Below are 23,357 nucleotides of genomic sequence, written 5' to 3' on the forward strand. Positions count from 1 at the left end.
TCATCCTCATGTACTTTTGGCACTACATTTTCTTAACCGTAGAACCTCTGTATCCCTACGCAGTTGCGCTAATGCGTAGGGAAACGGAGGTTCTTTGGTCTGTTAAGTTTGGTTTTTATCGAAAGCAAACCTCTCGTCCAGCAGCTGGGCCTCGCACTGTATTTCGCCGCTCGCTGATCATCTGTTGCCCAGTTGCGCTAATGCGTAGGGATACGGAGGTTCTACGGTTGAGAAAATGTAGTGCCAAAAAAGGGCTTTGTCGATGTAGCTAATATCGAGCCATTGCTTCATGTCATCTGCCCACTCCGTGAGAACTGTCCTCACGACTTTGTAAAACATCCGTACTGTGTATCCACCTCTGATTTTTGTCAATTTTGTCGCTATCTTTGTGTTAAAAGCCGGTTTTTAGAGCGAGCATGATAGCTACGCTAGCGTAAACACAGAGTTCAACCAGTTCAACCGGAAGAGCAAAGCCGACTACCGCTATGAACTATGGGTAAACTCACAAAGTCAGGAATAAGGTGGATAGAAAAAGCCCACATCACTGAAAATCCCGTCCATGTTGTCCCTGCGACCTTGCTTGCACTCGGTACCTGCAGTGTGTTTACCTTGAAGCACACAGAGCGACTAGAGCAGCGTGAGGAGAAGAACGTGAATGAAGAAGAATGGATAAGAAAGTTTTTCAAGAAAGTAAAAAAGTATTCATCACTGCTGGTAGTAACAATAAGTTAGCTTCAGCCCCCAGCTAACAGCAGAAAGTCCCATTGAATTAATGAACCAAGTGCTCCCTGTTTGACAAATTAAAACTTAGCTTGCACACTATAGACAATCTCTGCGCACGTCTCACCTTTGTTGTTTCGCGGTCAAAAGTTACATTCCAGCTCTAAAAAAACGCTGCTACTTAGCTAGCTAGTTAGTCTGAACAGCATTGTGAAGGCCCTGGTTGTTTATAGAGTTAAGTGTGCACTCTTTTTACCATATACTATCTTTGGGGTGACTTCCTTCTGGAGCATCAGCTGTGTTTCTCACTCTACGCATGGATGCACACCGTGAAACAGGAGCTGAGCTCATTCACATATGATTATCATCTGTGGATAATAATAATAATACACTAATAATAATCACTCCACCACCCCTATTGACCTGTAGAAGTCAGGGCAGAGGAGCACAGGGAGTGAGAGGGGAGAGACCTCTACTGGAATGGTGAGTCTAAAGGATTTCACAGGATTTTATGGAACTCAGTATGAAATATGAAACATTTCAGTCAAGGTGCACCATATAAGACTTATTTAACTTCAGCTTTTATTGAGGAGAGTAATGATTAGAAAGTGGAGAAAGCCTATATATATATATATATATATATATATATATATATATATATATATATATATATATATATGTATATAAAAGCCAAGTTAGCCTGACCCAAATATTTTCACTAGTATCTAAATATTACTTTAATTCAAGTAATTAAGTAATATTTTTCAGGGCTTGAAATTACAATCATTTTAGTCACATATGTGCCCAAAATGTAATCTGTGCGACTTCAAAATATTTGGGAGCAAACAATTATGTTGTCAGCCAAAGTCATGCCATTAGCCTACATGTTGAAATATTTGAGCTGTTTGAAATTGAAATGTTGTGCTTGCGCACTACTTTCGCTCACATCCTGTGCATCTCTCGGGGCTAAGCCTCCCCTGTCCTTAAAACCTAGTGACGCCCCTGGTGGAAATATTTGTACCAAGTTTATTTAGTTTCTAAATTAAGTTGATCGGTGAGTTCATTTGAAAAAAAAAAACATTATGTAACGTTTTTACTCTAAATTATTTTGATGGTTCAGTGTCTTGTTATAGGGTGAATGGTGTCTCTGGAGTTTAGTTGAGTGTTTAATAAACACATTTATTTAAGAAAGCTGCATTCAACTAAACCAAGCACAAAAAGTAAGGAAATTTGTGTTGGGTAGATTACTTCTTTTTATTTATACCATTGGAAAGCCTGTTTATTTCCCTTTTAAATGGTGCCACATTTGAAGGAACATGCATTTGTGAGATGAGTATGTGGGTTGCCCCCATGAAAAATGTGCCAAATCTTCTCTGCCAAACAGTTTATTCTGCTGTTGCTACTGACTCTTGTTTTGGCTCTTCTGGTACCCCAGTTGATGGGCAGTGAGCACGGGCCCTGCTACAGTGATCGGTTGATGTCTGCTCCAAGAATCAGCATGCAACATTTGACATAATGGGACAACTCCAGCTGGTGTTCCGCGAAACCACGTTGCAGTATTATTTGGAGTTAGCCCTAGTACCATCTCCAAACTGAAGGCCAAGTTCCAAATAACGTGGGATTTCAGAGACAGCACTGTATCAAGTCCACATCAACATGTCAAATGTAGTGTTCTTTACACAAACTCTGGTGAACTATGAGCTGTGATACAACGTCGGTCAGCCTCAGCCCTTCAGTCAGTGTTGACATTCCTCATAACTCCATGGCTCTTTCCCAAACCAGTCTCTCTCCAGGAAGCAGTGTGACCTCTACAGCAACCTTCTCTCTGGATACTCCTGCTTCCTCCCACGGTCCAAAGCAAGTGAGGGTATTTGGTCATAGGTGTGAATGTGTGTGTGAATGGTTGCTTGTCATTGTATGTCAGCCCTGTGATGAATTGGCATCTTGTCCATGGTGTACCCTGCTGCTCACCCCATGATACCTGGGATCGGCTCCCGCCCCCCAGCAACCTTGCAAAAGATAAGCGGTTGCCAATAACGATTAAATTAATTTGAACATCTTTTAATACGATACACCCTCCACATCAAACACTCAGGTCTATTGGAGATGGAAAGGATGAATGGAGTTTGCCTGAGCCATTTCTCAAAAGTCTGCAGGGGTTTCTGGGTGTCTTTAATTTAAAATGCCTGAAGCAAAGAAAACTCTTATTGTCACAGAAATATTTTTACATTAGACTATGGTGAAAAGACATTGACAGGTATTGGTGCCACCCACCAGGCCTGTGCTCCACCAGAAAGAAGCAAAAGGTCAGCTAGATATATGCTACTGCAAGACACATTAATATAATGTGTTGATAGTTTTAATTTCACTCGTGATATCATATGTGATGCCGCTGTGAAGGTCTGATCCACCTGGATATACATGCAAAATCCAAATGGAAATGGGAATTCAACAGTGTGCTTAAAGGAAACGTTCAACTTAAAATCTAAATGTTTATCATTTTCTCATCACACACATTCTGATCGAAAGATGGGTGAAGTGCTCGTGCACCCACTTCTGACAGGGTGTGTCTGAAGCTCAGTAGCTACAGTGAAGATCTGAGTTTTAAGAAGGGTGTGAATAACTTATTTAACAAGTAAACAGTTTCAGCACCCTGTAAACCACACATCGTAATCTTTAAATATCTTTTTGTGTACAAATTAAAAAAAACAAGATACAGGGTGCTACGCAGTGAGCTTATAAATATAAATGTTGGCAGTAGTCCAGCTGTTTTGAACTTTGAACAGTAAAGCCACACCAGCTTTTTGCCCTGTTTCAATCCAATCCTCAGCTGGCTCCAGGGTCCTATTTAGCTCACAAATATAAGATTAGTTTCAATCTTTCATCTAACAAGTTAATAAAGTAAACAGGCATAGTTCCTAAAAGGCCAGACTGCTCCTTTAATCAATACACTGTTGCACATGTAACACAGCTGAAGCCAATAAAGTTAATTGGACATTTGTTTGATTTGGGTTTGCCACTCATGAATCCATGAATACTGCTGACTGTCAGTAGCTGTTATTGAAGCATATTAGCACGGTACGCATCTGCAATGTAACATTTATGTTTTTACTGTTTTGTAGCAATATGGGTGGAACACAGTCAAGTCGCCAATAAATCTGCAGTGATTGCTTTATTCCAGTATCTTCTGTTTTTACAACAATACAAGAAAGTAATTCAGATATATACCCTGTATATACATGCTCATAATTTGAGAAATTTTTCCTGGAGAAAAGAGGGAATCCTACCAAACAAATCACAGACCTCATTCAATACGAATCCCTCTTCAAAAAATAAGCATGAAGTTTATGTTGCTCATTTCTCATCACGTAACAGCTAAGCTAACCAATGTCAAAAGCTACCAAAACAATGAGCTGTTTTGAAACTGAATCATCCTCACGGAATCACAAATGTATATTTGATGTCTGCACATCTGTTGGCTCCGTAAATTATAAAAAAGTTTACTGAAGAACAAAAATGTAATTTGCAGCCCAGTTTTCTTTTTCTTTTCCATTACGAAACTTCACTCTCTGGCTTTAGTTTCTTCCTTCCTTCCTTCCTTGCAATATGCAAACCCTTCCCTTGGAATGTCCTCTTTCTTTGTGTGTGTGTGTGTGTGTGTGTGTGTGTGTGTGTGTGTGTGTGTGTGTGTGTGTGTGTGTGTGTTAGAAGGGGTTGATGCGGAGTCCTGTTCCCAGAGGGGAGAAGGGGTTGACTTTTGCCCACATCAGAGCATCATTAAGAGAGATTGCTGATTTGCCGTCCTCCAGCAAAAACACTGGACCCTGCACATTAAAAAGAAGGAAAGTCACAAGAAGTCCCAATTTTATCAGTGTAGATACACACAAACTAATTAAATATCAAAACACACACCTGTATTCTGTGTCCAGTGAAACAGGACAGCTGAACATCCGAGTGGCTTGGCAGATTAGAGCCTGTCACATAATCAGCACCACACAAGACTAACGCAGCTGAGAGAGAGAAAGAAAGTATGTTTAATGATGGAAAATTATATAAAATTATACGTATTCACTGTCATCAGATTTCAACCTCCATCCTAACTTACTTGTAGCAACTAATAATGTAGTAACAGCTCATAATGTAATAACAGCTCATAATGTAATAATTTCAATGTAATAAAAGTTCATAATGTAATAATCGGCTCATAATGTAATAACAGCTCATATAGCGAGAAAAATGTTGCATAATCATCACTGTTACTTCTGCCATCCTTGCAGTGGTGGAAGGAAACACTTTCACTTGTGTCTGTCTGTCAGCAAGATCACACATTTCTGCAAACATGGTGGAGCATCAGCCAACTTAGGTGCCATATACTGTACCTCCACTCCCAATAAGTGGCAGTCCTCATAAAAAGGTAGAGAAGCCTAATTGTTTAACACATCATCCTCCATAGGTCAAATCCATGGTATAAAGGCCACAACTGCACACACTGACAGCTAGAATGCACTTATTGGCAGAGGTCTGTTTTTGTGTTTGACTATGATTTGTACATAGGTGGCGCTACAGTAACCAACTCAACAGCTGGCAGGAGAAGAGGTTGGATTAGGGAAGAAGGAGGGGGACTGTAGTTCATGTAGTTTAAAAGAGCATTTTCTTTGCTACAATAACTAATAATAACTTCTGCAATAAAAACACGTTTAAAATTGTTCTTTTAAAATAAGTAAGTGAACACTCTTTCCTTCCACACAACCTGACAAAGACCTTCCAGTCAAAATGTTGCCGTTTTTCATTGTTGGTCTTTAATTCCAATTATTCTCCTACTACTTACGTTAAATACATGATACAAGAAGCATAATATTTTTCAACTTCTTGACTGATCAATTGATTGACTAAAGTGTGTTAAGTATAGTCACAGTCATGCGGTGGCAATGTAGTTATTAGCTTATAAGCTAAGAATAGATTTCCTTCTGGCGTTTTGCATTTACACTTCAAAATTCATTAATGTTGTGTTAATTTATTATTATTTTTCTGATCAAAATGTGTGTCTTGTGAAACTTGTGTTTGCTACGGATCTTACTTCTGCAATAATAAAAACCAAATTCTCCATTTTCTCAAATATTTCTCAAAATTCTATTGGCTTTACTCAGAAATGTGATTCTGAAATTCACTTAGACGCCTGAAATAAGGTCTATGGTTAACACAAGAGATTTTCACATTTTGTTATACAACATAAAATATTCAAGAACATTTGTATGATTTAAAACTTATTTTAAATGCTGACAAAACTAAAGTCATGCTGTTCTCTAATACAAAATCAAAACCACAAAATCTGCCCTCAATCCTCTCTTCTCAGGGTTTAAAGATTGATTGTGTTTCCAATTACAGATATCTTGGTATATTACCGTATTGACCCGAATATAGGACGACCCTGATTATAATACGACCCCACTTTTTCACATAATTTTCATCGGAAAAAAACCTCATCCTATATTCGGGTCAATACGGTAATTGACGAATCCCTCTCCTTCGCAAATCATATTGAGCAGCTGGTAAAAAGATTGAAACTGAAACTGGGTTTTCATTTTAGGATCAAATCCTGCCTTCCTTGTAAATCACAAAAGAGAGTGGTTGCTGCCACTTTTATGTCTGTTGTGGACTACGGTGATGTTGTATATATGCAAGCCTCGTCTCAAAGCTTACATCATGGAGCTCTGAGGTTCATCACTGGTTTTAAAGCACCGACTCATCACTGTACACTGTATGAATGGGTTGGATGGTCCTCCATATCAATACGCAGACTGAGACACCTGCGTATTCTCATTTACAAGGCAATCTTAGGTTTTCTTCCTTCTTACCTTTTTTACCTACATTAACTGAAGTAATGCTGGGACGTACAATCTTCTGTCTCAGGATTGGTTCTTGCTGTCTGTCCCAAAAGTCAGAACTGAACTGGGAAAGACAGCATTTAGGTTTGCTGCTCCCTCTGCCTGGAACATGCTACAAAAAACTTAATGAGTTGGTCTCATTGAACACTTTTAAGGGGAAACTGGATGACCTGGAGGCAGAAACATCTGGTTGTAGATGATGCCTGAGGCTTTTATTACTGTAGCGGACCTTCCAATGTGGCTGTTTTGGATGCTAAGTGTCTTTAATGTTTGTGTCCACCTTGTGTTTGTTTGTATGTATGATTATGCTGCTGCATGTCTTGGCCAGGACACTCTTGTAAAAGATATTTTTAATCTCAATGAGTCTTTTTACCTGGTTAAATAAAGGTTAAATACATAAATGAAAATGTCGATTAATAACTTACCTTTGAATATAAAAGCATATACATTTACATTAGAATATGGTGGTTGCTAACAAGTGGCTAAATGAGACTACAGGTGTACAGATGTCGAGGGCATTAACGCTAATTATGCCAAACATAGACTCATCTTCTCACTACTTTGCGGACTTTAGTTGCAAACTAATCTAACTAACTTTCCAACTTCTAAACTGATCAATTGATATTAAAGTGTGTTAAGTATAGTCACACAGACTTTTCGCACTATATGAGCTGTTATTACATTATGAGCTGTTATTACATTATGAGCGGTATCAATAAGGATCTTAATGTAATAAGTTATTACATTATCACATTATGTGCAAAGCCCTTATTATGTTATGGTCCGTGATTTTATTACATTATGAGCCGATTATTACATTATGAACTTTTATTACATTGAAATTATTACATTATGAGCCGTTATGACATTATTAGTTGCTACACCTGTGTGTGTTCTTTCATGGGCAGTAATGTTAACAGCTCCTCTTTTGCAGTCATATCTGTAAACATCATCCAAATAAAAATGCACATCTGGGCTGTATCGCTGGTGTCCGTAGACTCGTCTTATTGTAGTGAGAAACACTCTCAGTCTGCAATGTCTCTCCGAAGCTGCTGTGTCAAATCCTTGGCCATTACTTCACAGCGCTGTGTAACAGTACGTCTTGATAGCTGAAGAGCTTTGATTGATGATAGTATTTCTGGTTTGTTTCTAAAATCCCAAAACAAGGAGTCAGCTGCCTCAACGAAGGCCTCTTCTATCATCTTAGCACTTAACAAAGTGGAACAAACAAAACAAAGAATAAATGGAGCGCCTGTCAGTCCGCAGTCTTGCGCGTCTTACTATCTCACATGCGAGATAAAAAAAAAAACCCATCCGTGTCACCTCCAGGGCTCCGTAGTTTAATCCCAATCCCTTGAGTTCTCTTCACATTGTGCTTGTAAGAATGCTCTTACTTTCACTATTAAACACAGCTATGAGTTCTATTGTTGATATATTAAGATTTGATTTCACCAAACATTTAAATGATCTCTGATCACGATCATCAAGATTTTTTTCCGACCATATTTCTTCCTGGAAGATAATGGTTCACCACCATCCTTCCAGGTTTTATTATTGCGGTAGCCATTTCTTAACCGAGTTTAAGTAGGTTCAGTGATCTCCTTAGTTGTTTTCTTTGCTTGATGCAGGCCAGCAATTTGACCCTTCTGAAACAGAGTAACATCTTTTCCACGACCACAGGATGTGTCTTCTAACATGGTTGTTTAAGAAATGAGAAGCTCCTCACTGCATCAGTTAGGGTTGAATAACTGAACCACAAAATTCAATTACATTAAAGGGATATTCTGGTGTAAGTTTAATCCATGGTCTAACACACCGTGACACCGAGATCAAGTTTGCAGACCGCTAGTTTACGTAGTTTTAACAACCTCAGAAAAAGACAGCACGATAACAATACACTGCAGTCTATGCCTCCAAGATGAAAAAGCCACAAATAATGCTCAGAACACAACCAAATTTCAGCAATAGTACAAATAGGGTCTCAGCACATAGTTCAAGGCATCAAACCTCCGCTAGATTAGCCGGATTGCTATTGTAAAGTGAACACAACTCACCACTCTCCTGCTGCAGGTTCCTGTTGTGGGGAAGCCCGACGAGTGCGGTTAGAAATGCTCAATTTTGTTCTTTTCCCTGTCCGCTCTCGATAGTAACTGTTATAAACTGGTAGGTAAGACACATATGAACTTTGATACATTTCCATGGAGTGATAATCATACATTTTCATCCTTGTGCTGTGGAACTCTACTCCACTCGGTAATCGACTCACAGGGCTTCCCCACAACAGGATGCTGCAGCAGGATAGTAGTGAGTTGTGTTCAATTTACAATAGCAATCCAGCTAAGGTAGCGGAGGTCTGATGCCCTGAACTATGTGCTGAGACCCTATTTGGACTGTTGCTGAAGTTGGGTGCTGTTCTGAACATTATTAATATTAGCATTATTTGCGGCTTTTAGATGGCAGTTTCATCTTGGAGGCATTTCTGAGGTTGCTAAAACTACATAAACTAGCAGTCTGCAAACTTGATCTCTCGAGGGGGGGGGTCTTACTCGGTGTTAGACCATGGATTAAATTTACACCGGAATATCCCTTTATTAAGTGTGCACTGTACAAATCTGCAGTTACAACCAAGAGTCACTAGATGGCAGGTAACCTTTATGACTTCTCTTCTTTTGTTTACAGTTCGTTACCAATTGACTGTTGAAACAAGTTATTGTTGCATTGATATTGTAAAGAAATTATTTAATTTGACAATAAGGCATTAGTGTGGTATGCTGCAAACAAATAATGGAGATTATATCACTCACTACAACATGTAGACCATATTTTGAAATAAGAATTTAAAAATTAAATAAGTTATCATGGCATTAAACCAATGATGCTAGACTAGACTAGTCTAAAAATGGCATAGCCATCTGCGCTCAAAGAAAAAAAGATTGAGAATCAGGCCAAATCTTGACCTTAAAATCATTCAAATCAAAATCTAATCAAGGATTTGGGGAATCGTGCCACCCCCAGTAGTCAATCACTAATCAGAATACTCGTTATCACCCAAAGCAGCTGCACCTGGCGCTTACTGCCTCCGACTCCTGATGCTGATTCCACCACCAACTCAACATCTCAGTAGGAGGGTGTTGTTGCTGATGGATTAAATATACATCAAACTCTACTATGCTTCATGAGCAGTGTTTAATGTCCACAAAATTCCCAGATAAACTGTGTTTACAACTGTTATGTTTACCAGCCTCTGTTGGTTGGACTCTCTTCTCTAGGCAGCTGAACTCCTCTCTTTGACACTCTGATGGAGGACTGCTGACAACAGACAGACAGAGATACAATGTTGAGAAATCGTCATGATGACAACAGTCACTGCTATGCCTGTCATATAAACATATAATTGTATGCAAACAGATGTAAATCTATGCTCAATGTGTGAGTGCGCAGCATATTTCCAACTAGAAAAGAAGTGGTCAGCAGCAAAGACAATGCCTATATCTGGTCCCATTCATCCCCTGGGCCACTCTCTATACTTCTTTAGGAAAGGATGTAGATCTAAGTGCTTCCACTGCTCAGCTGCTCAGAGCCTCCAGCTCTAGAGGAGGGAGTCGGTGCAGATCCAAACCTTCTAGAGGAATAAACACCTGGAGTTACATCAGATTCTGCTCTGATCCAGAGCCATTTAACAACGCAAAGAAAGCTCAGAGATTACTTTTTTACTCTTGGTTTTAAAGGGTGGAATTATCTTCAGTCCTGTTTATCAATCTGACTGCAGCATTGAATCCACCGAAGTGATCTCCATCGTCGAGTGTTTATGTTCTGTAATATTGACCTGCAGGTAGATGGGACTTGTATTTTACTTGATGAACGTAATGTGACAGAGAAGAGAGGGGGAAACGAAGAGAAAATCAGAGTCTGTGGTAAGAGTTTAACCAGAGGTTGACATTGAATTCACATTGGTGTGGTCCCATTCTCTGACTTCCTTTCTCACTGTCTGACTCTCTCCTGGAAGTAATAACAACAGGCGACTAAATGAAATGCATCGTTACTTTAACTAAACTTGTGGATTTGTCTGGATTGTTGGAAACATCTAGGATAATATAAGAACACAACTCAAGAAACTACATGGGTTGCAGTTGTTTTTAGACATTTTAATGCAGATATATGTCTAACCCTGGCCATTTTTAGTTTGTTTCCTACACAGACATGAAGTCTTAAGGCTCTCTGGCAAGACGCTCTTGCTTCTCTGTCTTGAATGATTTTAACATATCTCAACAGCGCTCGATCCAGTCTCTCCTCATCAACAAGTCATTGATACCTAAAAGAGGTAATCTTCAGTCACCACACTTGTCAGTCAGGCAGCAACATGACCGTCTTTGTCATCACTCAGAACGACATATCTGTCTCCCCAGGGGTGATTCAGCTGCACTTCACGTATCTCTAGTCAGCTTAACTCTCTCCTCTCCTGCGTTGCCATGGTAACAGGTCTCATTGTGGCCGTAGCTTTTAGCTCTACTGGCTGAGCATGATGATAAAGCAAAGAGTCGTGACCATGACAGACAGTGTGTGTGCGTGTGTGTGTGTGTGTGTGTGTGTGTGTGTGTGTGTGTAACCTACTTGTTGTTACTTTGTGTGCAGGCCCTCCAGGCATCCAGCTCCACAGACAGCTGCTCAATCTTAAGAGGAACACACACCTCCCTCCTCTTCAACAACTGACTAAGAAACACGGTGGTTAGAATGACTCACAAATTATTAATCCTATTTCAAACTGACTATGGCAACTATCCAAGTGCAAAACTACTGAAGGAGCAGCTTGACATCAAGCATCAGATTATCATTGAAAACACAGAGCCCTACATTAAATAGTCCTCCTCTAAAGGCTTAACCCTATTTCAATCATAGAGCTACGGTCAACTCGTCCTTGCAGACTCATTTTCTATTTAACCAAACTAATGCACTGTAAGCTGGTGTTAATTCTATGTTGAACTGATATTTGACATTTGACTAACAAAACTCAAAACAACAAAAACAAAGATAGGACTGTCTGTCTGTCTGTTCTTCACACATCTGTTAAACCATCCATCTATCAAATATCTATATCTATTTGGATGTTACATTTCAGCTTTGGTGCACAGTGATTAAGAGTCACAGAATTTAAGTATCTACTAATCATTTAGTTGCATGCATTAAACTGGTTACACAGGTAAGAGGACAGTGACACATGATCTGACAAAGGTACAGCTGTACCTTACATGATATGTTATGCTTACTGCATACATATGATAAACAGTAGAATAAAAACATAATACAATAAAATAGTAGTATTGATCATCTATCTTTAGATATATAGTCACAGTCATCTGACCAGTCCTATGCAATTAGAGTAAACTACTCTTAAACTTGGTGACAGACCACAGACCAATCTGAAAAAAATATACTGGAGGTTTTAAATGAATTTTAACAGCACCATCTTGACACATTTAAAACACCTCAGAAATGTTGTATTTCAGAGTTTAAGTTTAACGTCACGTAAAAAAAAATTAGCACACCCAGTTGCCCACCTGGTGTATTCGTAGAGTGCAGGTACGATGCTGGAGTACTGTCTTCTAATGGCCAGCAGACCTCCAATATAACCACACAGGATCAACAGCTCACTGCGGCTTCTACACACACGCACACAGCGTATGGAAGTTAACAGCATAATGGGGAAGGATAAAATGAGTATTAATAATAATCCTAAAGTCAGAATTGTTCTTACTCTGTCAACTTGGCCATGATAAGGCGATCAGTTCTAATGTAACTCATCAGGTCAAGGATTGGCTGAACACTATCCACTGTCCAATCAGATCCAGTCAGTTGTTCTGGTGAGGAGGAAAATTAAAGAGAGGTTTAAGAAGCTTTGTGGAATTTGGCAAATGTTCATGTTGTTGACACAGTTCGCAGTGCACATGTAAGCATTAAGGAAGTTGTTTTTTTATGTTAAAATAAAAAAACACTGTGCAGTGTATGTATGAATGTTTTGAATGTAATACGTTGCATTTTTACATCTTGTTGATTTAAAAGTGCATTTTGAAATGTAGCTCACAGATTCATGCTTTAACTGCACTGGTGTGTATGGCTAAATTGTATAATATTGATAGAAAATTTAACAAAAAAGGATACTTGAAGAATCTAATTTGATAACCGTCTTGGAAAAAATGTTGTTCTTAATCATACCAACCAGGGTGGGAATTAGGTCATTTTAGGGGCAAGGCCATTTGGCCTTCACTTTTTTTTTTTTTTTAGGGGCTCAAGGCCACATGACAGGGCACAAAGGCCACTGAGTAACATTTGATGATTTGCCTTTCAGATTGATACCATAACATCCTAATTTATAATAAGACATGGATTATGTGTTAAAACATTTTCTAATACCAATATCAAGTTAATGTTACATTAGTAGGGTTGTGCTTAGGTGATTTTGGTGACACTACACTAGACTGCCACAAAGGCCACTGTTTTCACGGGGCATCAAGGCCAAAGTGTGGGGGACGCCCTGGCCGCCATGAAATTCCCAACCTGATACCAACACTGACGGGGTGTCAGAATGATAACAGTCATGATGTAGATTTGTTGTGGGGTGAGCACAGGCGCAGTTTGCATTGGTTCAGGGAGCTCACTAAACCATAGCCAAAAATGCATTTAGGGTTTACAAATGAGATCAATATTTCTATAATAATGCTGAACTAATCATTTATTGTAATACCTTAGTGTTAATAATAAAGGGTAACTTTTATCATCTTAAGTGTGTATGACTGTGACAGAGGAATCTCTCAAGAGGAAACAGAATTAAAATGTTTAGTTTTGGAAATATTTTTTAGCTCAGGATTGATGGGCATCAAGAACTTACTTAAATGGGCAGATATTACTTTAGCTAACCACACACAGACACAAAGAAGTTGTCACTACCTTTGACGTGATCAATCCCTATCTGTAGGGAGTTCTCGGGTTCAGAGCTCAGCAGGTGGAATTTAACTGCTGAAAACAAATCTCCGTCACACATGGCTGCTTCTGCCAGGGCCTTACACTCCTCTAATGAAGGGAGACCGCACTTGAATGACAAACAACACATAATCATTGTCACTACAATCATCGTAATTGATAATATCATCAACATCACACATAGTGTTTCCAGTCCATGTCTTAGTTTTGACTTAATGATAACCTACTCACCCTTCTGTGTAACTGGTTGATATCAGCTGCACTTCCTGGGTAAAATGCACACAGCTTAGCCAATAAAATGTGGTTGTCAGGAATCATTTGCAGTAGGTCGGCTGAGAGCTCCCTAAATGTAAACATGGTAAAGATATAGGTGCTTTGCACAGACAACATCTCAAGCAGCCACTGTAGATGTATAGCTGTGCACTTAAACCCTAGCTCCTCTTTAACTGTAGCTCCTTGCTCATCTGCAGTCACTCAAAGTGATGAAGTAAAACAACAAAGAATATGAGTTGGCAACAGTGTTTCACCCTAAAGTTTGAAAAAAGAAACTAAAGAGGTGGGTGCAGTATTTGCCAAAGCAGATTGTGGACCTGCTAAGGTTCTTTTAGCCTTGATGAGAACTGTTCAGTGATAAGTTATAACATCACAGAAAATACACTGGTGTTATAGTGCATTCATTGGCAAAAGATTATGAGCCTGCTGAGATTCACACGCACCACTTTTCACAATCATGTGCCATGATGCAAAGTCAAAAATAGCTTGTAAATAGATCTATACAGTCACCAACACCAAACCAAATGATGGCAGTCTCGGTTCACTCGCCCCTAATGACAGTAAGAACAGCAAGGATGTGCATGTCGCCCGGATCGGCGTCACCGGGGCCCCACCCTGGAGCCAGGCCTGGGGTTGGGGCTCGCAAGCGAGCGCCTGGTGGCCGGGTCTTTGCCCACGGGACCCAGCCGGGCGCAGCCGGAACGAGCAACGTGGGCCCGCCCTCCCGTGGGCTCACCACTCGCAGGAGCGTTCAGAAGGGGCCGGTGCAGTGGGATATGGGTGGCAGTCGTGGGCGGGGGCCCCGGCGGCCCAATCCCCGGATGGTGACTCTAGCCATGGGGACATGGAATGTCACCTCGCTGGGGGGGAAAGAGCCTGAGCTGGTGCGGGAGGTTGAGCGGTACCGGCTAGAAATAGTCGGGCTCACCTCCACACACAGTCTGGGCTCTGGAACCCAACTCCTTGAGAGAGGCTGGACTCTCTTCTACTCTGGAGTTGCCCGCGGTGAGAGGCGGCGAGCTGGTGTGGGCTTGCTTATAGCCCCCCAGCTCAGCCGCCATGTGTTGGAGTTCTCCCCGGTGAACGAGAGGGTCGTTTCCCTGCGCCTTCGGGTCAGGGATAGGACTCTCACCGTTGTCTCGGCTTATGGGCCGAACAGTGGTGCAGAGTATCCGGCCTTCTTGGAGTCCCTGGGAGGGGTACTGGAGAGTGCTCCAACCAGGGACTCCGTCGTTCTCCTGGGGGACTTCAACGCCCACGTGGGTGACGACAGTGTTACCTGGAGCGGTGTGATTGGGAGGAACGGCCTCCCCGATCTGAACCCGAGTGGGGTTTTGTTACTGGACTTCTGTGCTAGTCACAGTTTGTCCATAACGAACACCATGTTCCGCATGTTAGGCCGGAGATCAATGATCGACTTTGTGGTCGTGTCATCTGACCTCCGGCCGTATGTCTTGGACACTCGGGTGAAGAGAGGGGCTGAGCTGTCAACTGATCACCACCTGGTGGTGAGTTGGATCCGCTGGCGGGGGAGGAAGCCGGACAGACCTGGCAGACCCAAACGTATCGCGAGGGTCTGCTGGGAACGTCTGGCAGAACCCTCTGCCAGGGAGATCTTTAACTCCCACCTCCGGGAGAGCTTTGACCAGATCCCGAGGGAGGCTGGGGACATTGAGTCCGAATGGACCATGTTCTCCACTTCCATTGTTGACGCGGCTGTCCGGAGCTGTGGCCGTAAGGTCTCCGGTGCCCGTCGCGACGGCAATCCCCGAACCCGGTGGTGGACCCCGGAAGTAAAGGTTGCTGTCAAGCTGAAGAAGGAGTCCTACCGAGCCTGGCTGGACCGGGGGACTCCTGAGGCAGCTGACGGGTACCGGCAGGCCAAGCGTGCGGCAGCGCGGGCAGTCTCGGAAGCAAAAACTGGGAAAAGTTCGGGGAGGCCATGGAGGAGGACTACCGGTCGGCCTCGAAGAAATTCTGGCAAACCATCCGGCGCCTCAGGAGGGGGAAGCAGTCCTCCACCAACACTGTTTACAGTGGAGGTGGGGGGCTGTTGACCTCGACTGGGGACATCGTCGGGCGGTGGAAGGAATACTTCGAGGATCTCCTCAATCCCACTGACATGCCTTCCATAGAGGAAGCAGAGGCTGGGGACTCAGAGGTTGACCCATCCATCACCCAAGCTGAAGTCACTGAGGTAGTCCGGAAGCTCCTCGGTGGCAAAGCACCGGGGGTGGATGAGATCCGCCCTGAGTACCTCAAGTCTCTGGATGTTGTGGGGCTGTCTTGGCTGACACGTCACTGCAGCATCGCGTGGCAGTCGGGGACAGTGCCTCTAGACTGGCAGACCGGGGTGGTGGTCCCCCTATTTAAAAAGGGGGACCGGAGGGTGTGTTCCAACTATCGGGGGATCACACTCCTCAGCCTCCCCGGTAAAGTCTATTCCAGGGTACTGGAGAGGAGAATTCGACCACGTCCCTTGTGGCATTCTGTGGGAGGTGCTCCGGGAGTACGGGGTCGGAGGCCCTCTGTTAAGGGCTGTACGGTCCCTGTACGACCGGAGCAGGAGCTTGGTTCGCATTGCCGGCAGTAAGTCAGACCTGTTCCCAGTGCATGTTGGACTCCGGCAGGGCTGCCCTTTGTCACCGGTTCTGTTCATTATTTTTATGGACAGAATTTCTAGGCGCAGCCACGGGCCGGAGGGGATCTGGTTTGGGAGCCACTGGATCTTATCTCTGCTTTTCGCGGATGATGTGGTCTTGTTGGCTCCTTCGAGCCAGGACCTCCAGCATGTCCTGGGGCGGTTTGCAGCCGAGTGTGAAGCGGCTGGGATGAGAATCAGCAAAAGGTGGCTTGCTCCCTCCAGGTGGGAGGAGAGTTTCTGCCTCAAGTGGAGGAGTTTAAGTATCTTGGGGTCTTGTTCACGAGTGAGGGAAGGATGGAGCGTGAGATTGACAGGCGGATCGGTGCAGCGGCCGCAGTAATGCGGTCGTTGTATCGGTCTGTCGTGGTGAAGAGAGAGCTGAGACGAAAGGCGAAGCTCTCGATTTACCAGTCAATCTACGTTCCGACCCTCACCTACGACCATGAACTTTGGGTCATGACCGAAAGAATAAGATCCCGGATACAAGCGGCCAAAATGAGTTTCCTCCGCAGGGTGGCAGGGCGCTCCCTTAGAGATAGGGTGAAGAGCTCTGTCACCCAGGAGGAGCTCGGAGTAGAGCCGCTGCTCCTGCACATCGAGAGGAGCCAGCTGAGGTGGCTCGGGCATCTTTTTCGGATGCCCCCGGGACGCCTCCCTCGGGAGGTGTTCCTGGCATGTCCGCGGCCACCCATGTACCCACTATACATGTGCCCACTGTATATTTGCCCACTGTACATGTACCCGTTGTACATGAGCACATTCAAAGCGGGGTTTGCAACATGAAGAGATCAGAATAAAAGTAATTAAATGTAGGAAAAGCAAGTTTTGAAAAGTAAAAACTAGAAGCTAGAAAACATACCATGTAGGTGTGGTCATGTACTTCTTTGCCAAAAGTTCAAGGCAGTATGCGGTGCTCTGACTGGCTGGCTCTCCTAGGACGAGACCCACACAGGCAGCCAACTCCAGCTCATTACCTCGGATCAGACTAGACATGGCTAACTAAAACATAACATACACATACAGACTTATATTAGGTCACATTTTCTTATTATTATGATTAATGAACAGTAATGACAAAGTGGAGAAATCTGAGACTACTGTGCATAACTAACAATGACTTGTGTGTGGTGTGTACCTTAATGTTGTCCACCGCTAGGTGGCAGCATGCTGCCAGGACAGAGTATCCTTCCTGAAAGTACCACTCAGCCAGTTCCTTACACACCTTATGGAGGAGACTGGACAGAAGAGCAGATAGAGCCAGGGACTGAAAAAGGAGCAACATGAACCTAAAATGTGTGTGTGTGTGTGTGTGTGTGTGTGTGTGTGTGTGTGTGTGTGTGTGTGTGTGCGTGCGTGCGTGCGTGCGTGCGTGCGTGCGTGTGCATGCTAAACCTCTGGTACTGATGTCTGTTATCCACATCATTTGTCATGTGGTTGACAGAAGAACTTTGAGGTGCACGAATGTTGCCTTCACATGCTCCCTAAAAGAAAAGAATATTAGAATAATTTTTTATATTTCTGATCAATATTATCACAACCATCAACAATATTCAAGTACTTCTCTCTGTCTTTGCCTCCTGTTACGTATTCCTCTACCCCTCCTCCTCATGCACACATCTGTAACTATTCATTTAAAATGTAGCATCCATCTGCCTCTAAAGAAAGCTTCTGTGACTCCATCAGTGTCCGCCCCCTGTCAAAATGTGTACCTGTGCTATTATTAAGGCTTCCAGCAGTTGTCCTCTGCCAGTGAAGAAAGTCACAAGTTTTTTTATATCTCCTGTGGCGACGCAGTATGGGATAGCATCATCATTGTCCTCGGCCATTAGCTGGTCAGCTCTCCTGCAACATGAGCATATTTACATTACATATGCTATTCAATATTTGTATTACTATATTCATCATATAATAATCATCATACTTTTATACTTGAACATAAACTTGTTATTTACTGATGTAATGTGAGCACATTTTAATCAAGACATTCCATTAACAGATGGAAAACATTATGATTATGATAATAAGAAACATTCTGAATATGAATATCGGAGCCAATAATTGACAACTGGCTTCTGATACTTAGGAACATTTAATACTTAAAGGCGTGGTTGACTTTCACTTTCACTAAAGTAATATTTTAACACCATATCTTTACTTTTACTAAGTATGACTTTCACAACACTGGTAATAACTTCTTGCTCTGTGAAGTCAAGTATGTAATTCATGTTGACACTGTCTCATGAGGGTTTGGTTCAGCTCTTCAACATGACTTACCTCTGCATGAGTTTCTCCCAGTACTTCATGGACACTCCTGGTGCAACAGATAATGCTTTCTCCCACTGAAAGAGAGAGATCCATTCACTATTAGTTTAATCACATTATCAATACATAATCTTTCATTAATTTCATATTCACCGTTCTCTTACAATCATTGGGACCACAGCTGTGACCACATGTCACATGTATGCAACTGTCTGTCTGCCCCTGCTGTAACTCTCTGTGAGCAGTCAACAATAACAGACCATTGTCATCTCTTCATATTATTTCACCTCCAGCTTCTACTTGGAGGCACCTGGGTTTCCATTGTGACAAGCATAGCATTTTGCTGGCTTCACTGGCACCATGATTGCGGAGACAAAACAGAGGCCCAGACATCAGAAACAACAGTGTTTTAATGACTGCTAGGAGACCAGTCTAAGTTTAGTGCATTTGTTTTTCCTTTGCATTTGACACAGTATAAAAGAATAAAAAGGGACTAAGGTGGAGCCTGTAGATGCCATATGTGATATTTTGAACCACATGGCCATGAGTATGGAGCCAGAACAGTCTCATAATGGATAAATGCACACAGAAAGGAATAAATACACAAGGACTCACAAATGTATTTGGGGAGTTGTGTATATATATATATGACTTGATACACAAATGCATTTTCAATGCACACACAAATATGCTTCAATCCATATATAAGTTAAAAAAAAAAATTCACACATAAAAATAAGATTTGTAAACATATTTGTGATGCGCACACAAATATTTCTTGTTTTAAATATGTGCAATAAAAATTCACAAATGTACAAATCGTCAGTTATTTGCAATTTTCATCAAATACATATTTGGAAGTTGTTACATTGATATATGAATTGTCAAACGCGCAATTGTCTCAGTGAAAAAACCTCCCTGCATTTGTGTGCGAATTTTTGAGACTCATCTAGCGCGACTCCGATTCACAAATGCGTTTTTTCTACAAGGGGGTCGTCTGCAGCCAATCAGATGTCTCACTCCTTTACAGCCAATCACATGAGTGCCTCCCCAAGAGGGTTTTTAACTGACGTCATTACAGCGCGCAACAGAGTTTACCCATGGTTCATAGCGGTAGTCGGCTTTGCTCTTCTGGTTGAACTGGTTGAACTCGGTGTTTACGCTAGCATAGCTGTCATGCTCGCTCTAAAAATCGTCTTTTAACACAAAGAAAACAACAAATTGGACAAAAATCGGAGGTGGATACACAGTACAGATGTGTTTAAAAATTGTGAGGACAGTTCTCACGGAGTGGGCAGATGACATGAAGCATTAGCCCGATGTTAGCTACATCGACATAGTTAATTATCTTATATTTTCTGAAGGTGTTGACGGCGGAGAAAAACGCAGTTACAAAAGCACATAAGCATACAACTACCTGCACAGTAACAAAATAGGGAAAGTACTGTTGAAGAAACACAGCGAGTTTATATTTCTGAAGGAAGGAAGGAAGGAAGGCAGCAGTAGCGCCCAGCCACAGCGCCAATCAAGCTAAACATTCAGCGTGGATAATGCTGAAGGAAAATGCAGTCATGGAGACAGGCAGCTGCTCAGACATTGCCGGGTTAGGGAAGACATGTAGTCATGCAGCAGCTATTCTGTGGAAGATATTCATAAACCCAAATATTTATTTTAGTGCAAAGCCGCGAGCCACGCTAGTCTCCGTTCCTCCTTCCTCAGCATGGCGTGTAGGGCACGGACATGTTTGTCTCAGTGGTTGATGTTCTACACAAGACGTTTCTGAAATCTTCAATTTTCATGAATTGTTGTGGCAACCAACAACGGCACATGTTGTACCTGAGCTCATTTTAAAAACAATTTAGCATTTATGACATAATGCTAGTTGTTTAGGGCTAGCTTGGTGGCAGCAATCAGTCATGCAGTTGCAAGGCAACCGGAAAAGGAAAACCGCCATCTGTCATGGCAGCCAGCCCCCGTAGGCTGGACCGCAGACGCCTCATTGACTGACGCTGCCTATTGGAGCTGACGTATCAGCGCGGCCGCCATCCTGGATGGGTCCCTAATGCGCCCCCCCTGCATTTATTTCTACTGAGGAAGGTCTATCCACAACTACAATAGTCATAACTCCCTGAATTTTTACCGGATTTCACACGGTTACGAACGGCAGAGCTTTAGTTATGATACAGGGCGCTGGATAAAGTGGAAGAAAACGAAACGAAACGAAACAGGGCGCTGTCACAAAAATTATTTTAAAAATGTTTTTAAAATCTTACTTGTCAAAGGTAATCCCCCGCGATCTGCTAACAATACTGCGCCAGTTATTGCAACCGTAAACTGCACAAAATACGGGCATAGTTGCTTAATCCGTGTATCATTCGTTCTTTTCATATTCAATTGAGATACCAAAATCGAAAAATGAAAAAATGGTTTGTTATTTCCTTATTCGTTTATGAATCTGATACCAGAAAACAAATAATGGTTCATTTTTTGTACTTTCGATTTATTGCTCAGATCAAAAATAGGAAATGAAATAACGGGCCACGGAAAGATTTTGATTTTGATATTTAATTTGTCCGATTTGTGTGAACCAGAAGTTACTGTCTTCTTCGTGTGTTGCACTTGGAAGTTTAACTTTAGCCTTCAAAACCTGGATACATGGAGGGGAAAGATAATCTGCGGACTGTGACCAGTGATCATAACGTTTCCAGCTTTATCGATTTTTTTTTTTTTTTATCATATATTATTATGTGTTAAGTTACTTTTAATAGTTAATTTTCATGTTCTGATTTTTCTCTATTAAAATCTTGTGTAAGTATATGAAATAATTACAGTTTACTACGTGCGATGACATGAATATTGATAAATGTATAATTAATTTTGTGAAAATGTACATTTTGGTGTTATTTCGTTTATTTAAAAAATATCATGACACGATGAATGCATTCATCACTTAATTTGGGTATGTACATGAGAGAATACAGAATTACTATTATCTAGCGGTCCAAATGACCGCTTACGGCTGTTCTAGTAGTGTTTGGGTTCCAGCCCTTCTGAAGTCCAACTGACACTTTGGTCCAATCAGAAACATAATTTGACCGGATCCAACTCTCGGGTTGTGGAAAGCGCAATTTTTAAGCTTTAACTATAGATCATTAAGATTAATTGGATCAGATCTGAACGAACCCACCACAGTGGCTGGTAAACTGATTCAGTTCACCCGCCAGCACACAAATTCACTGTATTTGGCGGGTGCTAATTTCCATCCCTCACACACACACAAGTGACGGTACTGTGCTGGGTATTCTTTTCGTGGTTCTTGGTGCTTTAGAAATATTGTTGTTGTGGCATTCATGCCAATAAAGCAAATTTGAATTGAATTGAATTAATAAACCTTTCGATTCTTGCATATAGACTGATAGGTGTTGTGTTTACAAATGAGCAATAAATCCAGATTTCTTCAGATTGTTATTGCCAATGGTAATTTACATCTAAATGTCAGGCGATGTTTTCCTCACTGAAATTATTTTTTTCAAGGTGTCTCCCCTTGTACCACAACATGTCTCCTCTGTCAATAAACTCTATTCAGTCTGTCAATTAACATGTGTTTGGGGAAAACGCCAACGTTACTAAACTAATTTCTAAACTACATCATTTGAATGTTGACTTGGGTCTATATATTAAAGCTGAGATTGTATTAATTCTGAAACGCATAAAAACCCAAAACAGGCCAAACTTCATTTTCTTCGTGTAAGACCACGTCTAGGAACGGGCTGCTGCTGCTTCCGACTCATTTTGATGAGAAAACATTAACGCAGTGATGCGCAGCACTGCGGACGGCGGTGAGCGAGAGAGATGATCCTCATTAACAAGAAGCATTTTGCTTATGCAAAGAACTAAATCTGTTTAAACTAGATATTTATAAGCCACAAAACCACCACAACGACCATTATTCATTGTATTATTACATTTGTGGGAAGTTATTACGATAAAGATTTTCACGTCCCCAAACATAATAAATCCCTGCAAACGTAATAGTTATTACATTTGTGGGAAATCGCCCGTTACGTTTGGCAGCGTTTGTGGTTTTATTACGTTTGCGAGCATTATTACATTGGCGGGCATTACACACCCCTGTCGTTCCTCTGAACAAGATGAAACTCTTCATGATTGATCCTCAGTATGGTTTTGAAGGCTAAAGTTAAACTTCCAAGTGCAACACACGAAGAAAGACAATAACTTTCGGTTCACACAAATCGGACAAATTAAATATCAAAATCAAAATCTTTCCGTGGCCCGTTATTTCATTTCCTATTTTTGATCCGAGCAATAAATCGAAAGTACAAAAAATGAACCATTATTTCTTTTTTGGTATCAGATTCATAAACGAATAAGGAAATAAACCGTTTTTTCATTTTTCGATTTTGGAATCTCAATTGAATATTAAAAGAACGAATGATACATAGATATTTTTTTTTTTTTGCTCGCTCTCCATTGATTCCGATTGACTCTGGTGCTAGCATACAATGAGGAGACCCAACCATGATGGCAGCAACGCTGGGTTACGTTCCAGCATGTCATGAGGCGTCTACGTATATTAC

At 41.7% G+C, this 23,357-nt stretch overlaps 1 protein-coding gene across 6 annotated transcripts in view; it reads right to left on the bottom strand.

Annotated features, from left to right (window-relative positions):
- Nucleotides 1–3,873: 3,873 nt before the first annotated feature.
- Nucleotides 3,874–23,357, bottom strand: part of wdr17 (WD repeat domain 17) — a 62,101-nt gene continuing 42,617 nt past the window's right edge. For 3 of the 6 annotated variants that reach the window (XM_030428036.1, XM_030426539.1, XM_030424152.1), the window contains 13 exons: nucleotides 18,772–18,836; nucleotides 18,207–18,339; nucleotides 17,890–17,978; nucleotides 17,633–17,732; nucleotides 17,357–17,496; nucleotides 13,812–13,923; nucleotides 13,548–13,689; nucleotides 12,358–12,460; nucleotides 12,161–12,262; nucleotides 11,217–11,315; nucleotides 9,844–9,914; nucleotides 4,633–4,730; nucleotides 3,874–4,544 (listed from right to left, as the gene is read on the bottom strand). In XM_030428036.1, the coding sequence (XP_030283896.1) occupies nucleotides 4,425–4,544; nucleotides 4,633–4,730; nucleotides 9,844–9,914; nucleotides 11,217–11,315; nucleotides 12,161–12,262; nucleotides 12,358–12,460; nucleotides 13,548–13,689; nucleotides 13,812–13,923; nucleotides 17,357–17,496; nucleotides 17,633–17,732; nucleotides 17,890–17,978; nucleotides 18,207–18,339; nucleotides 18,772–18,836 (1,374 nt within the window). In that variant the 3' untranslated portion in view covers nucleotides 3,874–4,424. Of the gene's footprint in view, nucleotides 4,545–4,632; nucleotides 4,731–9,843; nucleotides 9,915–11,216; nucleotides 11,316–12,160; nucleotides 12,263–12,357; nucleotides 12,461–13,547; nucleotides 13,690–13,811; nucleotides 13,924–17,356; nucleotides 17,497–17,632; nucleotides 17,733–17,889; nucleotides 17,979–18,206; nucleotides 18,340–18,771; nucleotides 18,837–23,357 lie in introns of those variants that run through there. The other 3 variants (XM_030424908.1, XM_030425718.1, XM_030427302.1) reach the window with 3 other exon arrangements.

Source organism: Sparus aurata, chromosome 1 (genome assembly GCF_900880675.1).
Source record: "Sparus aurata chromosome 1, fSpaAur1.1, whole genome shotgun sequence".
Lineage (NCBI taxonomy): Eukaryota > Metazoa > Chordata > Actinopteri > Spariformes > Sparidae > Sparus > Sparus aurata.